Source organism: Branchiostoma lanceolatum, chromosome 2 (assembly GCF_035083965.1).
Source record: "Branchiostoma lanceolatum isolate klBraLanc5 chromosome 2, klBraLanc5.hap2, whole genome shotgun sequence".
Lineage (NCBI taxonomy): Eukaryota > Metazoa > Chordata > Leptocardii > Amphioxiformes > Branchiostomatidae > Branchiostoma > Branchiostoma lanceolatum.
Window position 1 is genome coordinate 38,660,717 of NC_089723.1, and position 26,609 is coordinate 38,687,325.

General features: G+C 41.7%; 2 protein-coding genes and 1 long non-coding RNA gene across 6 annotated transcripts in view; 2 read left to right on the plus strand and 1 right to left on the minus strand.

The window, feature by feature from the left end:
- Positions 1-26,609, minus strand: part of LOC136427061 (probable E3 ubiquitin-protein ligase HERC1) — a 224,335-nt gene that overhangs the window by 165,472 nt on the left and 32,254 nt on the right. The gene's annotated exons all lie outside the window — the stretch shown is intronic.
- Positions 403-15,873, plus strand: LOC136428976 (immunoglobulin superfamily containing leucine-rich repeat protein-like). Of its 4 annotated transcripts, none has more exons than XR_010754691.1 (2): positions 403-856; positions 4,254-4,643. XR_010754691.1 is itself a non-coding variant. In XM_066418833.1 (2 exons), exon 2 carries the CDS (start codon positions 14,205-14,207, stop codon positions 15,870-15,872), a length of 1,668 nt encoding a protein of 555 aa, XP_066274930.1. In that variant the 5' UTR covers positions 451-856; positions 14,159-14,204; the 3' UTR covers position 15,873. The 4 variants fall into 4 exon arrangements, 3 of the variants coding, with proteins under 3 accessions (XP_066274930.1, XP_066274929.1, XP_066274931.1); XM_066418833.1 differs by lacking the exon at positions 4,254-4,643 and adding an exon at positions 14,159-15,873 and having other exon boundaries at positions 451-856; XM_066418832.1 differs by lacking the exons at positions 403-856; positions 4,254-4,643 and adding exons at positions 6,665-6,740; positions 14,159-15,873.
- On the plus strand, positions 23,372-24,249 carry LOC136428981 (uncharacterized). The gene is made up of 2 exons (XR_010754692.1): positions 23,372-23,567; positions 23,819-24,249. It is a non-coding gene; the product is annotated as an uncharacterized lncRNA (long non-coding RNA).

Below are 26,609 nucleotides of genomic sequence, written 5' to 3' on the forward strand. Positions count from 1 at the left end.
ACTATTCAACTACATAAAAGAGTTCAAACCAATTTTCCCATTACGGGGTATGAGAGTCTTTAACCAATAAACAACTGCTACAACTTTAAACCAGAAAAATGCTGGGCTGAAAAATTTAAAATTTACCAAAAGAAATCATAACTGTGAAGGTGTAATATAAAATTGCTTTTCTTAGTATTTCATGACATTTGTGGAGTACTTTCTCATCAATTTGGTTTTGTATTTTATTTCATTCCTATTGTATTTTATTTGTATCATATCCATACTGACCACCTGACAATATATATGCCAACGATTTCAGCCCAAACAAATGTTTGTGTAACAGTTGAGCAGTGGCATTTTTATCGCAGGGCAATTCAGCCAAGGACAAGGTATTCAAAAACTTGAAATACCAGCGGCATTAATTATTCATGCCATGATGAAAAGGACTCTGCAGGAGCTACCATTCGTAACAGAGGCTAAAGAAACGGGGCTGCTTACATATGCGTCATCCTGGGAAACTAGAAATACTGGTTCTCAACACTTAGTAGTCTACGGTGAGGGCTTGTTGTGGGCACATTCCATGCCTGCGTGGTTTGTTTCACGTTTACTCAGTTGGAGAGAGAGCTGCCGGTATTCACGCTGCCGTGACTTGGAGCTGCTGAGGAATCTTCCACCTCAGGCAGGGGCTGTACGTGCGTGCGTGCACAGAGGACAACAGGCCCGCTCAGGGCTGCATGCACCGGTGCCCCGTATACATTCCTGACACACACCTACAGTCGGGGTCACCATGTATACACCCTTCCTGTTGGTTTCCAGCCAAAGTTGGCCCTTCTTTAGGAGAGATTAGCTCACGGGAGTAGCACCTATTGTTGAGGTAAGTAGTATATCTTCCAGTGTTTGCATAGCCATGTTACAACTACTAGAGCGGCACGCTGCCGGCATACCTGTCGGAAAGTTAGCGATGTATGTACGGTCGTGAGTGATGGCTGGTGGTATGAACGCCGACTGGGTTTAATTTTCCGCCGAGACAGGTAAGACATCGCTACTTGTCCCTGGGGAATGTTGCGACATACCTGAACTTCATTTCGAATCAGAGGAATCTCCACACGTCTTACATAAAATGATAAACCACCTCTATATATACTCAATGATCTGTAGAAGCCCTACAAGAGACAGTTTACTAAATAAGGCAGTGTTGCACAGCTCCGGTAACGTCTATCACTTCTCCAGACCTTTTCTTATATTGTCTGTTCCTGATTGATTGCCGACAGGCCTACAGCCCACTCATGGTATATTGGATTGTTGTTGTCTGCTGGGGTGGTGCGGTAAGCTTGTTCAGGTTAGTCCTCCTCTCCTCACAACCACATGTACAGTCAAACCTGCCCAAGAAGACCACACAGTGGACCGATAAAATCTGGTCTGTGTGGACATAGGTGGTCACTATAAACAGAGCTCTTGATTAAATGGTATTTGTGTTTAATGGACAAAATCATGTAAGGGACCACCAAAAAGTGCTCACATTCCTTATGTAGAGGTGGTCATGTGTACAAGTTTGACTGTATTATATGTACTGTATATCAATAGCTAGGTGGTCCTTATGTAAAGGTGGTCACTAGCACAGGTTTGACTGTATATCAATGGCCAGGTGGTCCTTATGTAGAGGTGGTCACTAGTACAGGTTTGACTGTATATCAATGGCCAGGTGGCCCTTATGTAGAGGTGGTCACTTGTACACTGTAAGATTTGACTGAATATCACTTGCCAGGCAGTCCTTATGTAGACACAGTCACTTGTACAGGTTTGACTGTGTACTTCAGCATGTAATTCACCACAAGCACCCCTCAGTCCCCAGTATTTACACAGTGCTTGTACTCATTACAAGGCTTGTTGGCAAACCATTATCAAAGCTGACAGCTTTCACAGGTTGGGGAGGGGCAGTGTAATTCACACCTACTTGTAAAAGGTTTGATGTAATTTTGGGGATGCTCACCAACACATACACATAATGGGGTCACTATAATGGAGTGTAAACAATATAACCTCCATTAACATTAATCCACCAGGTTACATAAATCTGTCAATCTGAAAAACAAAACACTACGGTATACAAAAGTGATAACAAGGAATGTAAGCATTACTACATACATCACAGTTGACTGTTAGGCCATAAAACTTCATGGATATATCATATTAGAATACTGCCAGACACCCATTTCTCCTGGGACTACATATCTTATTGCCTGAAACCTTCCTTAGTAATTAGACTTTAGCACTAGAAAGTATAAATATGATGATCTGTACTAAATCTTCATGACTGAATGCAGGCTTTACGAAGACGATTCTATCAATATAGAGACAAGCCCTGTTCTATGGTTTACACCAGCCTCTGTGAAATATAGTCGATGACTTTCCAGACTAATTTTCATATTCCCCAAATATCAATTCATATGGAACAGTGCTGACACTTCATACATACACATGTACATCATTCTGTAGATTGTGCTGGAAGAGCTGGTGTGTTACGCCGAAGGGCGGTTATACCGGCCATACAAAAATCAACAAAGATACAGCGAAGTGAAACTGTTCAGATAAAATAGAACTAGTGGCCAGATATACACAAAAATTGGCAGTACTGTCTATGATGTATGATAATGACAGCAAGATCAGGTAAAAGTCTGTGTGCAGACTGAGTACAACAAGTAAGTCATGACCAGTGAAAGAATAGCCGCTCTTCACTGAGCTAAACTGGTTCGATATCTCTTTCAATTTCACTAAATACTAACTGCTAAATGTCATTTTATCTCTGATGACCTTTTCTAGATAAGAAACGCAACCTTTTGACATTGGCCAGTCAGCACTGACTTCACTTAAAAGCCAGCATTAGAACACGGAACACGAATTATCAGAAACTGCTACCAGCTCCGCCCTCCGAGGCCAACTTCTAATCCCCAGAAAATAACATGATTTCACCGTGAGCAGGTGTCCCTATTGAACTTAGGGGAAAACCTTTTACCCTTGGTGAGAATCAGGCCTTTGTAAATGACCAGAGCATTGATTGAAAGGGGCAAATTGAACTGGCTAGTTTACGGCTCCTGTGCTGTAATGACTGCTAAATGCAGCCCTGCACGGCTGAGTTGACAATAATACAGCAGAAGAAAAGGCAATACCCCAGCTATTAGCAAAATCAGATGGTTGAAAACGGCCTGATGACCTCGGGGGAATGTCTTGACCTTGTGGACTGTGAATCTTAAATAAAGGTCGAGGTTTTCAGTTACAGTACAGCTTGTACAAGTGAAAACCTCTACATAAGGACCATCTGGCCATTGATACACAGTCTAATAATCTGTACTAGTGACTACCTCTATATAAGGACCACTTTGCAAACTTGACCACTTTTTGTTGGCCCCTTAGATAAATTTTCCCCATAGTCTATAGTTACCACATGCCTATGCAGACCAAAAACTATCTGTCTTGACTGAAGCCGTTTTGACTGTATGTTCTTGCACTCAAAAATAATATTTCCTGGTCTAGAATTTGCATATCATTATGAGGTCCTCACTGGTATAACATGACAAAACAAAACAATGCATGAGTTTTCCTTCTCGAATCTTTCCATTGATATCAATGTGGGTCATCTAAAATGAGATAGCCACAAAACTCTTCAATGGGAAGTCACACCGGAAGTAGATCTGAAGGGTCTATCCTTGGGTATGCTGCAACAGGGCTTCAACAATGACTAGGTAATCTTTGAAACAACAACATGCTATTTATAGTTCCCAAAACCTCGGGGCTGTTCCAACAAACACAGAAAGTAGCACAACCTACACAACATAGCTGTTTGCTAACAAACCCCCACCCAAATGTTCATTTCATATACTTTATCCATTGCCCAACTGATCAAATATATTATATATCTCCTATATAAAGTTAATTTTTATCAGAACGTACCTTTAAAAATGTATGTAAGAAAAATATGATATATCTATGTACAGTATTTGCCTTCAACCTTCTTAGATACACCATTGAACATATGCGATACAATAGTCAATATACAAGCCTTTAAAATATATTACAGTCAGGAAGGAAGTTTTGAGGAAGTAAGTTCTAAGAAAAAACAGGTACTGACTCAGAGTCAGAAGGTAGTGGGTGGAGCTGCGGAAAGAATGTATGGAATGCCTGAAAGCGAGTTGACTAAACAACTCGGTACTTCCTGTACCTTGCACTCATCGGTACTTAAAAACTCTTCTTCCTGTTGACCAAAAATCATACAGGTAAGAGACTAAACAGTTCCTATCAACTAGTCACCACCTGATATCTCTGAATGGTCCTGTGGACAAGATTGACACTGGGCAATACAGAAATGTTGTCAGGTGTGTACGTGGTTATTGCCCTACTGTGGTATTTCAGTCATTGCGCCCGACAATTTTCCATGGCCGGAGGCTATAACAGAATGTGAATAGGTGCCGGTACTTACAGGTCGTACCACCGTAATCCAATAGTGCTCATGTTGCAAAAGTGTCGCCATAAAGCAAGCTGGCTGCCGGGATTTGAATAATTCTTAGGAAAACGTTGCGCTGCGTGCCTCAGAGGGTTGTTCGGTGTTGTCAGCACTTACTGTGGCCTAGCCTGTATTCTACGCACACGGTCAGACTAAGAGGTAATTCACCGTGTTTTTCTCATGAGTACATGCAGGTGTGTGTCAGTATGTGTGACTGTGACTGCGTGTGTGTGTGTGTGAGTGCCTGTGTGTGTGTCAGTATGTGTGACTGTGACTGCGTGTGTGTATGTCTGTATGTATGTATGTGTGTGTGTGTGTGTGTTTGTGTGACTGTGTGTGTCTCTATATGTATTTCACTGTGTGTGTGCGTTCGAGTGTGTGTGTGTGTGTGTGTGTGTGTGCATGTGTGTGAGTGCCTGTGCGTGTGACTGTGTGTGTGTGTGTGTTTGTGTGACCATGTTTATGTCTCTGTATGTATGTGACTGTGTGTGTGTGTGTGACTGTGTGTGTGTGTGTGTGTGTGTGTGTGTGTGTTTGTATGTATGTCACTGTGTGTTTGTATGTATGTGTATACTTGTGTGTGTGTGTATGTGTCAATACAATTGTGATCATAGAGTATTCTAACATACAGAAAAGATAGGAGAAAACAATAAGAACACGAATGATGGATATTTGTCGTCTGTCTTTACAAATTTCTCAACATTCAGAGTTTCCACCTGTGACTTTTGTACTGGCACAACTTCAGCATCATATATCTTATCATAGTATTGACAGACGTTAACTAGAAATTGATTTTGTATAATTAGCGCGACAGTGACGGTGCCACAGGGAGGCTGGTAACACTAAACCACAGCGCTGTCCACCTTGGGAAAACTACCGTAAGTCATGACACATTCGCACTGGTTTTATTTTTGTGGTTTTGGTGGTCACCCCTCCCTCGTGAATTCATAACACCACTCATATGTGTTTCCAATCCTTTACTACGGTACAACATAACAGACTTGACAGCGAAAACCTTCCATCACAAAATTAAGTCCCTATGAAGATGAATGAATAATACAGTAACCTAGAAGCCATATTGATGTCTTATTCTACCAGACATGACAGGCAATCCGAGTCATAATGGGGTTCCCTCCAGAACTGATCAGGTATGGGTAAGCTTGTTGGTTCCAAAGGTGTGAACGAACGTCTCCTCAGAACCGGAGAGATGAACCCACAGTAGAAGCTAGAGACTGGGATTACAATATTCATCACCTTCACCAAGAAGGTCATGTTTTCTGGTGTGTGTGTGTGTGTGTGTGTGTGTGTGTGTGTGTGTCTGTGTGTGTGTGTCTGTTTGTCTAATTTGTTTGTTTATTTGTTTGTGAACAGCTTAAGTCCAGAATTTGTGGATAGATCTTCAAGGTATTTGGTTTGTTGGTTGGTGTTGGCAAAATGGAGGAATTATTAGATTATGGACCCCTGGCAGCTTTCTATGGTACTGCACATAGACTTCTGGGGTTGATATCTCGCATGCTGGATGTGCTGTGGTCATGATTTTAGAATGGTAGATAGCTCTTGCTATCCTCAGGTTTCGTTCAAGCTACGTTTGATTGTAACAGCCCAAAGTTAACAAATGGAATACTCTAGCTTACTCTGGAATTCTAAGAGCTATACAGTTACATTGGCCAGGTGGTCCTTAAGTAGAGGTGGTCACTTGTACAGGTGTGACAGGATAGTTCATATATACCTATAAATGCTACATATAAGTGGCTTGCATGCCTCTTGCACAAGGTATTCACCTCCCTGACAGACAGCCAGACTGCTGGAAATATCATCAGCCTCTTATTAATTGCATTCATCAGCCCAGAGAAAATCAATTGTATGTGGAGACTGGATCTTGAGGGACTATGTAAGCATGATAGATTCACAATGTGGTAATGGTACAATGTAGAATCAAAACTGCACAGGGCCTTCCAAGGAAAACAAAGGTTTACTTACTTACTTACTTACTTACCACCTCTACATAAGGACCACCTGGCCAATCTGACCACTTTTTAGTTGTGCCTAAGATAATTTCTCCATTGACATATTAAAGCATAAGAGTCCTGTCTATAGTGACCACCTGGACCAGATTTTATCGGTCCCATGGGTGGTCTTCTTGAGAAGTTTGTACTGTATATCTCTTACAGTAACAGATTAGTTCACATCCTCTGGGTTACTCGTATGTTGCAGGGCAGCCGAATGACCCAGTAATCACGTTGATGCATCGGGTGGACATGTGAGTAAATTGAATGTCCGCAGTAATGTGTTTTGGAGTGATGTACGGTGGATCTCTGGGGCTGAGAAGAGCCTGTGTCATTTCATCTGGGGTAGACATGGTGTTATCGGTTGGTGCATGTGCATAAGGCAGTACCATACCTTATTTCAGTTTCGTGTGGGTGTTACGAATAGACACTCAGACACCTCCACAGATGTGCTTCATGTTGTAAACCAAAAGGACCATTCAGAGGTAACTTCTCAACATCTCTACAGAAGGTAGGTAAAGTTAAATCTAATTATGCAAACGAGGTCTTCATTAGCATAATTTATGGTCGGGTGTGCCAGGTAACTTCTGCTCTGGGTACCAACTCATGGGCATAAATTATGCAAACGAGGCCCTCATTAGCATAATTTATGGCCAGGTTTTCTGACCTTTCCTAATGGTACCTACATCTCAAATATGACATCCGTGGCTTTCACGGTAAGGGAAATACAAGTTTATGACAAAATTATGAAAATGTGGTCCACATTAGCATAATTTATGGCCAGGTGTATTCACCTTTCCAAAATGTACCTACATCTCAAATATGACATCCTTAGCATTTACGGTAAGGGATATGCATAAATTATGCAAACAAGGCCCTCATTAGCATAAATTATGGCCAGGTGCTTCTGACCTTTCCTAATGGTACCTACATCTCAAATATGATATCCGTAGCTTGCACAGTGAGGGAAATACGAGTTTATGCCTAAATTATGCAAATGAGGTCCACATTAGCATAATTTATGGCCAGGTGTATTCACATTTCCTAAAGGTACCTACAACTCAAATATGACATCCGTAGCTTTTACGGTAAGGAAAATTCAAGTTTATGCATAAATTATGCAAACGAGGCCCTCATTAGCATAATTTATGGCCATGTTTTCTGACCTTTCCTAATCGTACCTACATCTCAGATATGACATCTGTAGCTTCTACGGTAAAGAAAATACAGGTTTATGCATAAGTTATGCAAATGAGGTCCTCATTAGCATAATTTATGTCCAGGTATGTTCACCTTTCCTAAAGGTACCTACATCTTAAAGATGACATCCGCAGCTTTTACAGTAAGGGAAATACACGTTTATGCATAAATTATGCAAATGAGGTCCTCATTAGCATAATTCATGGCCAGGTGTGTTCACCTTTCCTAATGGTACCTACATCTCAAATATGACACCCGTAGCTTTCACGGTAAGTGAAATACAAGTTTCTGCATAAATTATGCAAATGAGATCCTCATTAGCATAATTTATGACCAGGTGTATTCACCTTTCCTTAAGGTACCTACATCTCAAAGATGACATCTGCGGCATTTACTGTAAGGGAAATACAAATTTATGCATAGATTATGCAAATTAGGTGGTCATTAGCATAATTTATTGTCAGGTGTATTCACCTTTCCTATTGGTACCTACATCTCAAATATAACATCCGTACCATGTAACATAAGGTACATATAACTTACTGCAATACCATCAGTAGAGCTACCACCGCACATCTACTTGGTTTTTGGCAGAAGAAGAAGAAGAAGAAGAAGAAGAAGAAGAAGAAGAAGAAGAAGAAGAAGAAGAAGAAGAACAGGCAAGCAAAAACAGTATATCCCCCTTCCCACTGGAAGGGGAATATAATAAGGATTGAAGCGAAGCCACATTGAACTACTAGCTACTTGAAAAAGCATCATGCTTTACCTCAGTTGAGGATGACTGCTTCATGTTTTATACCCTCAAGCAAAGTCATATCCAAGTTTTCTGAATAGATTAAAGGTGCCCTAAGCGATTTCAAGGGTAAAACTTGAAATATTCTGGGAAAAACAATTCTGTTTGGTGAGGTTGAAATTTACATTTACTTCCCTATATTAGCACATCTGCATCATTATTTCATACTTTGGGCATTCAAAAATAGCACAGAAGCAAGCCACAAAAGGAGTATTTTATTTATTGGGTCCCCAAAAAAATCAGCCCAGAATCCAGCCGTAACCGTTTTCTGTCGGCAATTTTCGGTAACTTCTGGCCGTGTGACGTCACAATGCCCAAGCACATTGAGCTATGACCACGTGATTATTTCTTCGGAAGCGTTCGGGACTTATCGGTCAGAATCGTGCATGTTCGGAAGATTTGAAATGATGGCTGGCCTCCAAGTGCTCAGATTTTCAATGAGTTCCCACCACACAAAGACATCACATTTTTGCTCCATGATGGTCGATATGCGATGGGATAGTGTTATCTAAACTTACTATGGATAGAAATCAGAAAAAAAATTGATTTTGAATATATGACTTCCAGCGCCCTAATATTGCTTAGGTTACCTTCAAAGGGTATTCAAGATTCCTTAGCTGGGTTGGACAAACTGGGAGCTTCAAAATCTTTTGCTGGAAATATTCTTCCAAATCCCTTCTGTTTCACTGACCAGTTTTTCAGGTTATGGTAGATGGCAGAGTTTGGTACATGTCCTCTTTCTTTAACTTAAAGGTTCCTCTGGTTGACATACCAGCTCAGAAAGGAATAAGAAATAGTCATGCCCTCAACTACCAGAGTTCCCAACCCAGGATTCAAAAAGAACTACCGTAGAGTAAAACTAGATGGTGAATGTTTACTGCTATATGTACAAATGTTATGTGTGACAGGTCGTTCAGAGTAATATAACCAGCTGCTGCCGCGCCACGTGCCTGTGAAGCTGGTATGTTATGGCAAAGGGCTGCTATACCGGCTATATAGATACAGAGGCTGGTGTGTTACGCAGAAGGGCATTTCTACATGAACTTGCTACAGAGATACAGGGTCCAGCGAGGAAGCCCCCCAAAATCAATGCAGTTTTATGCATGCCAGCTACATGTAATGCATTTCAGAATAGAGGCATAAAGGCATTAGGAATAGGACATGCAGAGAATGCAACCCAGGGTCAACACCACATGTAAATGGCACGGTGTAGATCAAGTGCAGCAGACACTGTCTTCCTTCTGTCGCCTCTCTGTCTGGGGAGAAACTACTCTTCCTGATAGCAGAAGTGAAATTTCTCCCTTTATCACCAGTAAATCTTGCATGACATTGCAGACAGTACTGTATGTTACAGCAGCACAGGATGTGCAGTGCATGTCAGAGGAGGGCAGCTACCAGAATATGGGAGCTTTGAGTGAGGAACTCAGGAAGGGATTTAGCTGAAATATAGCCAAACCTGTACAAGTGACCACCTCTACATAAGGACCACCTGGCCATTGATATACACTCAAACCTGTACAAGTGACCACCTCTACATAAGGACCACCTGGCCATTGATATACAGTCAAACCTGTACAAGTGACAAGAAGTACAACTGTACATGTACTCTCCAAGCAGATGTAAGGATCCTGCTCATTCTTGGAGTTTTACAACAGCTTTTTGCAACATTTAGAACGTTTTTATAGTGGCCATTAAAAATGCTACACTAGAAAAGAGTACTAAATGTTGCAAAAACAGGTGTAGAGCAGAGAATACTAAGTCAGATCCTTACATCTGCTTGGAGGTTAAACGACAGACTTTGTGAACTTAGATTGACCCTAGGCCAATGCCACTTCCAGTTTGGCATGTGCCGTGTGGTATTTACAGCATGTGTTGGCACATCGTAAGTCCTGGGTAGCAAACCCACATGTAGAGCAGCAGGCATGTTTACATGCCTGGACTGACAGACTTCAACCACCTTCACTCACTAGCCAAATATTTTGGGCAGTTAACCATCAGCCTGCTAAGGCAGCCGTTTGGCACCAAATTTGTATTGGTTAGGAGGTTAGGCAGCAGGGAGAAGGTTAAAATACAAGTACAGGGTTACTCCTACTTTCTCCTTACAAAGAAGGAAATTAGACAATAGCGCATTAAGATTTGTTTTACAGGAAACATTTTAAATCCTGCACGGCGTTTTTATTTTCCTGGTTTTGTGGCAACTCTTTCCACGAAATCACGACACTGTGTTTTGCATTCCCTCTACATGATAGCACTACCAGGGAGTTTGCAGACTATGAACTAGAACTACTGTAATACAGAATTGTTTAAAACGCAAACTGGAAAGTTCAGTTTAAGAAAAACAAAGCAAAAAACTCCTTTTGCCCTCCTTGTGCAAAATTTTGTCCCCGCAAAATAAAAGTAATTTTCAGTACTATAAAAGTTACAATAATCAAGTGGGGAGGGGAAGACATTACCAGTCCTGGGGTTTCTTTGCTTCTATAGATTGCCAGTAGCCTCTACCAGGCTCCGCGGTTGGCTGGGAAAATAGTAGAAATTGGCCAAATAGAGTCAATTGTATGCTAAGGGAGTCGGCTACGGAGAGAGGGTCCAATCTGCCATCCTAGGCCTGCAAGTGAAGCCCTGGCGATCAAATATTCTCCCTATATATAGGCGGCATAGTTAGTCTGGTAGAGACTATCCATTGCCAGTAGCATCTTCCCCTCCCCACTTAATTATCATTAGTGCCGCCCTGTGGTGCTTCAGCCTGATAAGATCACATCAGCTTAGCCATGATGACAAGACAAGACGGATGCCACTCTTTGGGTTCATGCCTGAGACAAACTGTTGCTGTTTCATTCACTGGGTCAGTAGTGAACAAGTCAGACCATTGCATACTGTAAATGTATTTAAGGCCCCGGTATGATGGTGATTTGATTTCGCAGAAAATGGAGTATTCGTGGAGGTTTTTAGTTTACGGTTAATAAGGTGGTAGGTGGGCAGAAGACAGAACAAGCATTTTTGCAGTGATTTTAAGTTCACAGTGAAGATGTTACCATGAAAACCACAAACATTAAACCACCTCAAACTCAAATGCATTGATAGTATATCCTAATGATAACTTAGTAATAAAACTCAAGACCTACCCCAAGACTGTAGTTTTAAATTGTGAGTAGCATTCTTGAGTGATTTTCTTTTCCTGAGGAAGGTTCAAATGAACCAGACAAATTTACTTTCAACACTAAATTTAGGTGTATTTGTTAGAGTCTGACACAAACTGGGTTTAAAGGGAGCAGAGTCCTTACTCTAGCTTGAAGTCTAACCTTGTTAGCGCCTAATGGCTGCTACTTTGCCAGCAACCATTGGGAGCAGACCAAAGCTAACAGTTGCAAGGCTGGACGTCAGGCTAGGGTAAAGGACCAGCTCCTAGCCTAGCCTATAGGGACTTAGCAAAGTAAGCAATGTGTGTAACTAAAGGCAACAGCTGATATAAGTATGTCTGGTATGTAACCTACAAGTCACTGTGGTAAGCAGACACACTACTACAGAACTGTAACATCATATTCTGATTCAGCATGGTGTTGTGCATTTTCCACATCCTCAGGACAGTTTCCTAATCTCCACCCCAAACCACAGGGATTAGGAGATCTGTGCAACTGCCAGTAATCTGTGGATAATTGCCATGGGGAATCCAGGGGCACATTGGGTTGTTTTAAGGGACATCTGCATATAATTGACCTGTCAGCACTCTTGGAGAGGGTGATTTATGGGAGTGTCCAGCAGTTTTAGGTTTTCCAGTGGAAACTAACTAGGTACTCAGGCTGGTGTCTATACAGTTTGCTTGTGGTTGAATAGTAGAACTCAAGAAGCTATTGATGGAAACTCAAGAAGCTATTGATGGATTGGCATGAAATTCAGTATTTGTTGGGTATTGTCCTATCAAAGGAATGACTAGATTTTGGACCCCTGGCAGCTTTTCCTTGGTACTGCAGCAGAGCATTTGGTTTTTCTATCTCGTATTATGAGCAAGCCCTGGTCACAAATTTCGGTGGGAGATAGCTCTTGTTACTCAGTTTGGGTTATGAGGCCACTACACTGACCCAAGGAAAATTGATGGAGCATAAATCAAGTAGGGCTGTACATATCAGGAATTGGTAGAAGAATTGAATTAAGGAATACACGAGGAGAAAAGTTTTCAAACTTCAGGTACTACTAGTATATAGTTGAGAAAAAGGCAGAACAGAAGAAAAATTCATTCAAAGTATCAACATCAACAAAGTAGGACAGGCACAGTGACCTGTCGATGATCCTTCTTGACCTGTCCTTGCCTTGGTAGATCTTGTTACTTCTCCCAGCCCTGACCAATCTGTCACCTCAGATGATTCAGGATGTGTTAAGTGGGGCTTGACTCATCAGATGAGTGTGTCTACTTTCCCCAGATTTCCTTCATGTTTCTTAAACTTCCTCAAAGTGCCTCCCGAACTGTTGTGACAACCTTGGAGGTGCTTTTAGTCATTAATATCCCCGGGGTAAAGGCTGCATACCGAACACTGGACTTGTCAATGTAATCTGGACAGGCTGTATAGCTTGGGGGATTTAGCTAAAATATGCACTACATAGAGTTCAAAGGCCCAAGAAAGCTAGCTGCTATACCAGGCCTTCCTACGGGGTATGGATGAAAGAATTCAGCAAAAAAAAGGAATAATTAGCCAGTAGAGTCAGTCCACGGTAAGGTATATATTTCCACCTGCAAATGTTACCCTACGGTGGCCAAACCCTCCTGGCAATATTCTCTCTATAGCTGGCATAATTAGTCTGGTAAAGACTAATAGAAAGAAATGTAAGAGAGCGCCAAAGTCACAAGAATCCACAATATATGAAGTGCCATTGTATACAATCTCCAAGCAGATCTTGGTGAGAGTTTCACTGACAGCAGGGCCCCAAGATATGGTCGCAATGCCCCCGAAGGCTTAGCAACTCGGGCATACATGTGGATAAATCTTCAACCTATGTTACGACATATTCTTCACCACATAAAGATAGGAGTGCGAGACATAACTCTTGCTGATGCTCTACGATCCTGTGCACGAACAAGACATGCTAGCTGACAGGCCGCCACATACCCTGCATTCTTGCAGAAGGTGCTACAACTTTGCACAAACAGTTCAGGGAGAGGGGCCTGCCCCCCAGCTGCTGTGATTGGTGCAGGGGGCGATGGGTATCTGCCTCCAGAAATGTCAAACCCGGGTGATGGGTGCCACATGTTAGAACCAAAACAAGTTCTCGCGCATAAGTTTGGCAAAACGGACAACTAACACTTCCTTCGAAATCTGTAAATGTACCATCCAGGTGTGCGAGTCAGTCCTCACTGATAGCGAAAGAACCATCCTTTTATTCGAAACCTCCCTCCCCCTATATGCTGTAATGTTACACCCCATGGCCAGGGTATGCACTCAGCAACACATGGTTACTGCCTGTCACTCTGCTAACTCCTCAGAAGTCCTTCCCTAGTCTTGTGATGTTAACCTAACTCTGAGACGTCTTAACAGTGATTGTTCCTCTGGCTGGCATCTTGGCGATCATCAGTACCAGTGAGTATATTGTGGCTCGTTTACTTCAATGTATATACTAAACACTAAGGTAATAACGTTGAGTTCCATCCAAACTATTTGCTTATGTTTCTGTTTCCTGGTGTTTCTACAGGGAGACGTGTGTGTTTGGTTGCCGGTTCAACAAAATCACATCGAGAATGGACAGGAGGGGAAGACACCACTCAGGCATGCCCTGGGCACATACGACAACCCTGCGCAGGAATTCAGAGTGGGATCTAAACATGCTGGCCTGGATATACCTTGTTGTTGCTGCTGTGTTAGTGCTAGCTGGTGGCACATCTGCCTGCCCCTTGGAATGCCAGTGTAACGGACCAACAGTAGCTTGTAGTAACTCCAGCTTGACTTCCATTCCGAGCGGAATACCAGCCAACGTGACCACCCTGGATCTGAGCTATAACAGGATCGCTCTGAACACAAGCGGAATCTTTATCAACTTTACCAACTTGATATCACTGAACCTTGGATGGAATACCATCACAACCATAGACAGTGGGAGTTTCCAAGGGCTGACGAACCTCAAAACGCTACTCCTATGTGGAAACATGTTACAAACACTTTCTCAAAACGTGTTTGCGGATCTGAGGTTCTTGGAAGTACTTGATCTTTCCCAGAACAACATCAGAGACACAACATCAGAGCTGTTCTCTCCACTCGCAATGTTGACCTCCCTGAACCTTACAGGTAACAGATTACAGACCCTGCCTGCCGGCGTACTCCAATCTCTGCCAAACTTGACCTTACTTTCACTTTCCGACAACCCTTGGAGCTGCGATTGCAATTCAGGATGGCTCCTTACATGGATTAATCGGCAGGACGCAAATTCAAGTGTGCAATTCGACTCTCCGACTTGTAATGAACCAGATGGCCTACAAGGAACGCTCTTATCTTCGCTGGAGTCGCAGAACTTAACCTGCGTTCCACCGACAATATACAACACCAGTGACCTATATGTTAACACATCAGGGTATGCCACGGTTAAGCTGCAATGTCAGGCTAAAGGGCTGCCACAGCCAACGGTATACTGGAGACTTCCAGATGGAAGAACTGTTCCTGTTCCCACTGCGTGGACAGATGGAGACATGCGGTTCAATATTGGGGAGGACGGGAGCTTGGAGATTGTCAACATCACCACGGGCGGTGGTGGCCATTTTGTTTGCGGTGCAAACAATTCAGTTGGCAGCGACGAGGTTACGTACAGGGTAAACGTCATTGTTCCAACAACAACACCGATGCCAACTGTCAGCCCAACAAACTCGACTCCTGTCCCGCAGAACACAACAACACAGCAACCTTCGACAATAACTCCAAAGCAAACAACACAAAAGGTGACCACACCAGCTGCTGTAGCAACAACAACGCAACCCTCACGTACAACAGCCACACCTGCTGTTACAACAACGACCACAAGGATTATTCCAACAACGACAACAAAGTATGACCCTTTTGCAAACATTCCATGGGACCAACACAGAAGAGACCAGTTAGGAGCCGGGTTGGGGATTCCCCTCATACTACTAGCCACAGGCGGTGGTGTAGCCGCCTGGTACTTTTATAAGAAGAGGAGAAGAAAAGATGCTGCATGGAAAGCAGAGGCCCAAGATGGGGGGTACATTGTGGCCAATCCCATGGCCCTACAGATGGACAAGGTAGAACCCAACGGAAACACGGCCAATGGGAACAACGTTCCAGAAATTCCTGTCGACGCAACAGTCATAGAAAATCCGTCTATAATAGAGACTCCCAATGGAACTCTGGTGTTTATTCCCGAGGACAACAAGTCATACAGAGAGTCGAAACTTATTTAGGCGTTATCTAAAGATGTAAATGAATGTGTACATATGTACAGAATCTGATGTAATATTACTGTAAAAGCTTGTGCTATATCCTAGAATTGGGATAGCCTGGCTGCCATCCTCAGTAGTAACCACTGGCTCCATCTTTTCCCTTGCTAACCTCAGAGTCTGGACCTGCGTGTAGTAAGCTGGAAGAGGGGAGACTAAAGTGTTACAATAAAAGCCATTAATGCATGTAGCCCTATGGGGAAGTGAAGAAAAAGAAAGTGTCATTATCTCAGGAATCAAAACAACTGACTACAAAAACTTACCTTCAAATACAAACCAGTTATGTCAACTGTCATCAGATTTATTCCTGACAAATTCCATACGGCTGTTCTCCAGACATACCCCCCCTAATCAGAGCCCTTGGATAGGTCCTACAGGCTTCAGACATCCAGTTGAAGACCATCCCACTATATCAGGGGGGTGCCAAAACCCACAAGGTAGAGAAAGACCATTTATTTCAACTAATTCAGCATATACAAAGTCTATCCCACCACAGTCACTCCTATATTGCCCAAATTTCACACAAAAATCCTACCAAAAAGGATTTTCAATGGTTTAAACCCTGTTTTTTACTTGAGGTCTCTCATCGTGGGGTCTAGGTGCAGGCGCAATCCCTTTAGTCTCCCCAAGACTGAGCCAGCAGTTACAACAGAGGATGGCACCTAGGCTAGAATTATGATAGTTTTGGAGTCCACTGATGTACAAAGTTAAGTCAGCTTATGTATATATAGCTTAACATAATAGTCTACAAGCAGGAAACACTTGACAAACCTAAGAAGACAAATATAAGCAATCCAAACATGCATCTACTGAAGCCAGTATTTGTATTGTAGGCATACAAAATGTACCATTTATAATGCAAAGCTCTATCGCAGTAAGTTAATTCTATTCCTATTGAACAGCTTGTCTGCCCTATTGCCAATGGCAAGTGTTGTAGTAACTGCTTCTACCATCAATTGATTTCTGAGCAGGATCCAAATCAATATCATCCCATATCAATGTACAGTTAACAACAAAATTATTAATATCCGAAAATCATTCTTATCCCATGTAAATTTGTTATTCTCAAGAATGAAATGTAGTAGAGTGGAATTTGGACTGTTTTAAAAAATTCATTTAGTTGATTGTGAACTTAAACAAGTTATACGGAGTAGGAAGGATTTTGTTGTAACTACACATATAGCACCTCAAAGCATAGAAAGAAACATTTCTGGTACATATCAACCTCAAAGATATTTGAAATACTGATATTTGTGTAGTTTAAACTGAAGGAAATTAACCTATCTGGATTATCACCAGTGATAAAATGCAGGCAGTATATTCAGGACAATGGGAGAATTGTGATAGATCATTGTTAATATCACATTCAAATCAATACTTGCGTCTTGCAAAGTCGCAGCTCAACTAGCGGGGCATTATGCCCATATAAATAGTAGTACAATGAGAATGGTGCCTAATGTAGTGTTCTCATTTCAATCAACAAATGTTGTTATAAGTAAAGTACACTGTCGCAGTTCCAGTTTGGACCTAAAGAACTTTATCAGAAGACAGGTTCTTCTGTCTAAGTGTAACATCGATGTTACATCTTGTTTATTTAGATGAAGATCAAGTCTTTCTGAGCTGTGGTTGTTTGAATGTTGTCATATAAGCTGATTCACGGTTTCAATTGCACATGCGTGAGGTCAAAGGTGAAGGTCCCTAACGTATAAATAATTCTTCTCTAGACCATACTTGAAATACATATGTCTCAGGAGCTTTCAACTTTGACATATTTCCCACAGTGCATCTTGCTGCACATGTGCGGTTTAGACTGTGAAACAGCTTATTATCATCTTTTAGTACTAATCCATAACTTACATGCATTAGTGTCACTTGATCTTAATACTGTTTTAATTGTAGTACACAATGTATTTCATATTACTGATCTCTGTATTCCAAAGAGAGGGGAAATTTTGACAGAGCTTTTAGATTATGCACAATTTTCTATAATGTAAGTCTGATTTTTATTTCTGTCATATATGTTGAATCTCAATGTACTATTCAGAGTCTTTCCTTTCCAGTTACCAAAGCTGAGTTTATCATTATTCATATCAGTATTAAAGGATACAGGGTGCAAAGGTGTCATGGACATGTCAAATAAAGCTGCATGGAGCATTCAGTATGGATGTGTTTTGAGTTAACTTGTAACCTTGTTCTTTATATTGTAGTTGTATCATAATGAAAGCTGTATGCATTGATTAGAAATGTCCCTTGATCCTTTCTAATTAAAGACATATCAAAGATATTATAATAAGTACATACAAAGGAAATTGGAGCAAATTGTGAACTAAAGCCATTCATAGCTCTCTATATCAGATCAATAGCAGCCCATCCCAATCATTAGGGAATAACAAAAGTCATCTATTTTCATGTGTTTCCATCGATTCCTGCTTTGCCGGCTATTGGACTTTTCATCAAGGACTTTCATACCGCATTACAGTCAGCTTCTGGGCTATTAAGTCTTGCTGGTGGGGCCATTTTCAGTGTCACTTTCCAAAGCTCGATGAGGTATACAAGAAGAACTGTACATGTTTTAAAAATATTTTCAATTTATTTATTTCTTTTGAACCATCCAAACAACAACACACGCACACACACACACACACACACAAAAAAAAAATTTAATTACAAAAAGTGACAAAAGCATATGTTGAAACATACAACAAAATAACACATAGAATATTGAAACAAAACTAACTCAAGATATACATAGTGAGTACTGTAAATCTTTAAACATTTGCCATGATTTTATTTTCGTGGTACCTTTCCATCACAAATTCATTACACTACGAATATGGGTTTCCAATATAAACACTGCTATACTGCAGAACAATTTCAATCACTAATCTAAAAAACCAAAAAAAACTCCTTTCGCAAAATAAATCCACCATGAAAATAAATGAATTCACAGTACTATGCACTGAGGAAAACAAAGGCTTTCCAAATGCTGAAGAAGTGAGATTTGTTCCTTGATGTATCCAAGGTTATCTTGTACTAAATCAAGATTATGGTTTTCAGTCCCTCGCTCAATAACGATATGCGTGGCCAGATGGTGATTTGAAACTAGACCCCCAGCCCTACTGCTATCGACCAGAAACCATTTGAAAAGAATCAAATACATTTACCTGTGCTTGAGTGCCCTTTACATAGACAAATGCCGACGTAAACCATTTGGCAACTTTTCAGAAAATAAAGTGGGCCTCATGATCAGCCTGCCTGAAAAATTTACCTCGATTTTCTATCTGAACATTCAACACTATCGATGAGAAAATACAGTCAAACCTGCCCAAGAAGACCACTCAGAGGACCGGTAAAATCTGGTCTATATGGACAGGTGGTCACTGTAGACAGGATTCTTAATGCTTTGTCAATGGGAAAAGTACATATATATAAGGGAAGTGGTCACATTGGCCAGTTTGTCCTTATGTACAGACGGTCACTTGTACAGGGTTGACTGTAATAGTATTTTACCATGGTCAATATCGGCCAACAAAGGCCATATATAGATAATATAAAGTACAGAAAATATTACACGACCAAGCAACAGTAAAGGCGGCAATGTTTTTGTTCCTAACCTCCAACAATAAATCAGTGCAGACAGCAGAAGTTGAAACCCTAGCCGGGGTAATGCCCTAATTAGAGGTAATGTTGGCTGTAATGTGAGCCTAAGTGGATCGGCACCCTGGTCACCAAGGGCCTAATGAACTAATCTCATCCTAAGCCATTTGTCTTTTTCCTAGAACTAGAGTTGAGCGGAACTCGTTGCTACCAAGTACAGTAGGGGGATCCTCAATAGATAGCTTCAAAGTTTAACAACGTTTATACTTTAACAGCTATATGTGTGAAAGGTAGTTCAGTGTAATATATAACCTGGCTGAGCTGCAAAGCTGCTGTGTTATGCCAAAGGATGGTTATACCTGCTATACAGATACAGATACAGAAGCTGGTTTGTTACACTGAAGGGTAGTTATGTGACAAGATGGTCTTTCGGGTAGGATCTGGTCTACTACTCTTACCTTACGATGTGCTCTCACCACACTAAGACGTGTATATAACTATACTATGTGCTCTCACCACACGAAGCTCTCACCAAATATTACCAAGACTCGGGTTCAGTTTACAGTTTGATGTGATACTTTATTCAAGGTACTGCTGTCGATCATACACACAAAGAATGCAAGGGACTAACGGAATATAGGAAGTTACTAAGAAGATACAAATACCTGAACAGAAGTGGATGGACGACGAATGGTACTACTCTAACCGGGGTGATACAAAACGACAGCGGGGTGATCTCGGCTCTAATACTACTTACAGACGTCTTACACCGATCTTTATAAGCTTTTCGGAAGGTTATACCGGCTATACAGATACCTGGTATAGTATGGCTCTGCTAATGTCTTCATACTTAGTGAACTTATAGGACGTTTACTGTCAAGAAATGTCTCGGTAAAACTGACTGCATTTGTAGAAGTATGCACTGAGGCATGCACTCAATGAAACATGCCCGATGGCTGCAATGTACTGTTCAACAGATAGGGGGCAGCTCTGCCTTGTTCAATGGCTGGAGGAAAGAAGGTTTGGGAGGCTGACTTGATCGGTAAGACGGTTCAAGGTATCACACCTAGTATCCAAAGGTCGGAGCGAGGCATCCATTGTTGAAATATAGGGACTGTAAATTCATTTATTTTTGCGATAGAAATCTAATTTTGGAGAGAGGAGGTTTTCGCCGTGTTTTAACTTTTAGCTATGTGGTTGAAATTCTGTAGTACATTTATAGTGTTGTGAATTTGAGATTTAGAGGTCACAACAAAAACCATGAAAATGAAACCACAGAAAACATTCCAAGATTCACTGTACATTGAATTTTTGGCAGTGATGGAAAGGCATCAGGATTGATTGACACTCATTACACACTGGATAAAAATCTAGACTCATAATCTATGTTTCAATAACAGAGGAACATATGTAACACCCTCGCTCCATAAATTCCACACAAACGTAGAATAAATCTCAAGTAGCAGCTATTGAAAAGCATCAGCTACGAGATTCATCATAATAAAACCATCTTGCTTCTCAGATGACAAATTTTCATATCCATCATCACAGCAGCACTGAAGTGCACATCTATCTTCCTGAATGTGAAACATGGATACACATGATCAAGCTTTTTTAGTCATGTGAAGCGTAAACTATCTGAAGTTGGTCTTTCAATTTTGCTGTTGTTCTGATATCGTTGCTATATATACCAATTTAATTTTATCATAGCTTTTAAATGAGGGAAGCCTTAATTGTATAGTTCTGCCCTAATGGGCTAAGTACAGGCAAGAACATAAAAATATCCTGTAATTCATAGAAGGATGGTCATATTTTGCATAAATAACTTCACGTTTTCAACGCATTGGCGATCCTATTAAAACAGTTATAAAGTGTTGATGGGCCCCCATGCAGTTAACCTGAAAATGGGATATATCAGAAAATGGGATATATCAGTCCACCAAACTGTCCTATTTTGTGTTGACAGGAACCCCCCCATGCAGACCCTCATGAAAATGCGATATATCAGTCCACCAAACTGTCCTTCAAGCATTGATTTTCTCATAGAAGTCCTGGTGACCCCTGTCTCCTCTTCTGCAATTCAATTTGCTGCAGGCGATATCATACTGAGGAGGAGCTTGGATTTAATAAAGTCTCCACACATGGGGCTCAGGCAGAGGCGCGAGTCATCATTGAATGCAAAAAGGTAATGTCACAAATGCCGTCCATGGTAAGTCTTTTTAAGAATAAACTATAAATAATAAACAATATTCGGTAAAGCACTGAAATGTGAAACTGTCTAATCACAAGGCAATTAGAGTTTTTGGATGAGCATGATATTTTTCTTATTTACTTATTTACAATACATAATCAGGTTTTTTTAAATGTTACCTAAAAATCATGTATTTCAAGACGACCAAACTGGTAAGATAACTTACTAACTTACTTACTAAGTTACTTACAAAAAATAACAGTATCATTAAATGTGATGTTCTTTTCAGTATTATAGAATTACTTCTAATAGCTTTAATACAGATGCAAATCTGTTTCCCACTGCCCGGCATTTTCTGCCTAATAGAATAGAAGCAACAACAAAACCCTACCAATTTATATGCAATTGATTTAGATAGGATTATTACATGTTATTGGAGAATAACAGTCATCTGAGACCACCCTTATCTTGTCTTCAAAGTAGAACAGTCCAGTAGCTGTCGCCATGGTGACAGCCCTCTGACCAATCAGAGGCTGCTAAGAGATAAACATTGTTATTCACAGCCATGATTAGCCTACAAATCAGGGGCATTGTTTTCATGCTGCAGGCGGGCATTTCACACAGGGGCATCAGGCCAGCCAGACACTCAACACACACACAGGCTGGACTGCACAATAGTCACATGTGGCGAGGTGGATACTTGTACTCTGCCACAGACAAAGCGCTACACTTTGTTAAAGTGTAGCCAAGAGGTACAGCACAGCGAGTTCAAAATTTGCCAGTCACTTATTGTGTAATTAGTGGTGGCGGTTTTTGGCTCCCGGCTCTAACAGGAGAGGAAGGACGGTTTGGGCTAGTTTTACTCACCGACACTGTACAAAGACATCACGGTAGGAACCTCGAATTGCTTTCTAATGGATTAACTTGATGCTATGTTTTCTAAGAATCTTTGAGATAAAGTTGGTGAACTTTTCCACCTCTGTGCATGTCCCCTATCCTGCTTGAATACACATTCCCTGCCAACTGTGCATGCCACCATTGTTATGATAGCCAAAATCAGCTCCTGTTTGTACAACCAGAACCTTCCTAAATACTCAGTAAAACAATTCCAAATGGCAGAGCAGTCAGAACAAGGCTAGTAAAGGTCCTGTGTCACAGTTTGGTGCTGCTGTGTCCTGGATATTTGTCCCCACCATGTCAGACATGTGCGGTGACAACAGTAGCACTCAGGCCATGTAACACAACACTATAAAGACTTGGCTTGTAATCCCCTTGCTTCAACTCAAGTGGGACCCAAAACTATTAGCCTAGCTACCAGGGATTCCTGACAGTAATTTATTGGCCAGAACAGTGAACAGTAAGGATTAACATTTTCCAATTTTCCCTGGCAAATCCTTCTCCTATTTTACAATTTTTCAGCCAGCATAGTTAGCGTAGCTGGTGGAGGCAACACCATTATAATTCCCTTCCATTTTCCCTTGTCAACAACAATTTTCATCTGCCCTCCTGTAATATACTTTGCAGTGGAAATCTTTCTAAAAGCATAACGGATTTGCAGCTGGAATTATTGCTTTTACTTCAATAATTGTCAACTCACTCCCATCCGAATTCTGATTTTATGTGCCGGCATTTGGCACTGAGTCAAGGTACTTAAACAGGCAGCTATAGCCTATAGACACGTAGTAACTGCTAATATCTGCAGTATGTGACCGGAATATGAAGGGATGCCAGAGCGAACACCTAGTGTGCGTTAAGTGGAAGGGATTCTCCTAGCCAAACGTTACCCCGTTAGCACAGTTCAATGACTCCCATACCCCAGAATGAGCTAAAGGTGTGGTGCTACGGCTGACTGCTTCATTCCAATACACCAGGTGAGGCCTGTTCCTACTTAGAGATTATGTCTGCCCTTTTCTAAACCAAACCCTGCTGCCGACAGGACTACATCCCCCTCCTGCTTCCCTATTCATGATATCACAGCGGTGACTGTTGTCAAACTGCCATTGATGGTCCCTGATTTGTCATACTCTGTTATGCAGTGTGTCTGGGTTCAGCTGGTTAATGGGTTGTCCTGGGTGTATCCTGTGTTTTTGTGCTGTACTGACTGTCTTGTCTGATCTTCCAGGGCCAGCGGTGCGGAAACTGCAGATTGCCGCAGAGCCATTTTGGGGGTGAATGCCGGCCATTGCCGACGATTGGATTGAACCGGGAATGGATTTTCTGTCCTGAAATTTGCGGCACGCTGACAGAATTACGGAGACGAATGGATCTGATCGGGATCCCGGCTGTAGCGCACCGTTTGTCTTGTTAAGCAGTCCGTGAGAGAGTCAGCCATCAACTGTGTTTAGCAGCGTGTAAGTCTCTTGGATGTACAGTTGAAGTACCCTCAACAACTAGACCTTCCTCTGTTATCTAGTGATTTACCAACCTTGTGGAACTATCCACGAGTGTTCAACATCGTGGAAGTCTCTCGGATGTAAGGTTGGACCCTCCCAAAAATCGACAACAACCGGATACACAAGTTTCCCACGGTGATTGTTCAGACAAACCTCAAACTAGACATGTGGCCCAAGTCTTCACCGTTTGTGGCAGGGATCAGTGTTTAACATCGCAAGTTTCTCGGACGTACATGTAAGGTTGGACCCTTCCAAAAACCAACAACAACACGAGTTTCCACGGTGGTTCTATTCAAACCTCAGACATGGCTCAAGTCTTCACCGTCACACAGTTCGTGGCAGGGATTGTGGGCACGTTCGTGGGCACCTTGCTGGTAGTCGGACTTGTCTTCGCCCTGGTGTACTACGTTCGGAGGCGGAGGGATCGCAGGAAGGCCATGGAGAACAACATGCAGGTCACCATCGAGAACGCTCACGTGGAGAACCCCATCACGCTGAACAGTGTGTCCGACGGATACACCATAGAAAATCCTCACGCAGGGAGGAGGCAAAGAACTGACAACGGCAGCCGGTCCTCGGCTCTTCCCAACGGATCTCATGGAGGTGCAAATAGAAATATTGCGACGATATCATGATGGTGTCTTTACAGAGAGTGAGTCACCAAAGCTGCTAGGTCTTTTACTGTAAATTCGTTTACTTTTGTTGTGGTTTTATTTTGCAGTAGGAGAGAAAAGGAGGTTTGAACATGTACATTTATGGTTGAAACAACTCTGTAGTTCAGTAGTACTACACTGGAAACGGAGGAGATTTCAACAAGAAAACTGCAAATCTGCAATAATAGAAAGTTTATTGCAAATTCCTCCCCGTAGGCTAATAATAAAACCAACGCAAAAATGTCAATATTTACCGTAGTACCATATTGGAAATGGTGGAGAGGTCACCACAAAAATAAATCCACTGCAAAAGTTACACGATCTACAGTATTTGGACATTCAATAGGACGACAAAACCTTTATCTATGGCTCCAACACACCCAGACTATTCTACAGTATTACCGCCTGAAAGCAACAAGGCTACATTTTTGTGTATCGCTGCCTTCAAACATCACATGGTTCACATCTCCTATCCTCGTGACGGGTCCTTGCAATCGCTAGTACATGGTCGACCTTTCGTGTGTACTGCGTCAACTATGTAAACAGGACAACACTCCCCCTTTTGTGTACCAGACAACTTGAGAAAGGAGTGTATAGAGGAACAACTGTGACAGCTGTATCAAGGATCATCGCATTTCTACACCAGCCTTCTACACTGGTGGGATTTCCTAAAGGAGTGTTTTCAGGCCGAGATCACATCTATAAAGACTGCCCTTGTTCAGACAATTGCTGTACCTACAGCAGTGTACAAGTGGGATTCCTGTCTGTCCCTATGGTGAAGTATGGTAAAGCTTGACTCTTAGCCTTCCCATGACAAGTTGTGCTACAGTCAGGGCTGTCTCCAGGACCCATCCTTACGTCCTGGGACGGGGAAAAATTCACCCTGTCCACCCAAAAATCTAAACTTGACATAAAACTGATGAAAATGTATTTTTGTAAGCTAAAATGACAGATTTAACTACGAAAATCAACAATATCTTTTTTTATGGTCTCACGAACAGTGAGTCGGACGGACAAAATTTCACCTTGTCCATCCAAAAAAATCTCAACCTCATGACATGAAACTGATGAAAACATATTTTCGAAAGCTTGAAATGATGACAGATTTAGCAATGCCAATGATAACTACATGGGCCCCAAAACAATGAGTGGGACGGAAAAAAAATTTAAGCTGGAGACAGCCCTGCTTAGCCTGGGTACCATAGTTCGCTGAAAAGATTGAGCCAGCGGTTACTATGGAGGATGGGGCCCAGGCTAAGCCCTGCTTACTGTATACAACATATGAATCGTACAGTTTACAGTTGTTTCCCTTTTGGTTACACACATGTGGTGGGAGGCAGGAAAGGGAATGGAAACATCAGGACAAATATGGGAGCGTTTCTCACATCAAACCTTGAACTGCATCTGGACAGTCAAAACATATCCATGCTGTTGGAAACAGCATCAATATACAGTTAAAACTACCCAAGAAGATCGCTCAGAGGACTGAAAATATCTGGACTATGTGGACAGGTGGTCACTATTGACAGGATTCTTAATGCTTGTGTCAAAAATTATCGAAGGGACCTCAAAAAAGTGGTCACATTGACCAGGTGGTCCTTATGTAGAGGTGGTCACTTGTACAGGTTTGACTGTACTAGCCTGAAATTTTATTCTGTTTTCCCTTCCAACTCTGAGCCAAAAAAGCAGGGCTTACCATTTTCAAACTTATACTGTAAGTCCTGCCAAACCTCCTTGGTCCTGCATACTGTATCCAAGGGGGAGGAGCTAGCTGATGTTCAGTTTACTGCCATGTCATCCTGCAAAAAGAGCAGTTGGTAAAAGTGCTTGTATAGTAAACACTTGACTTCCTGTTCCATCTGGGTTT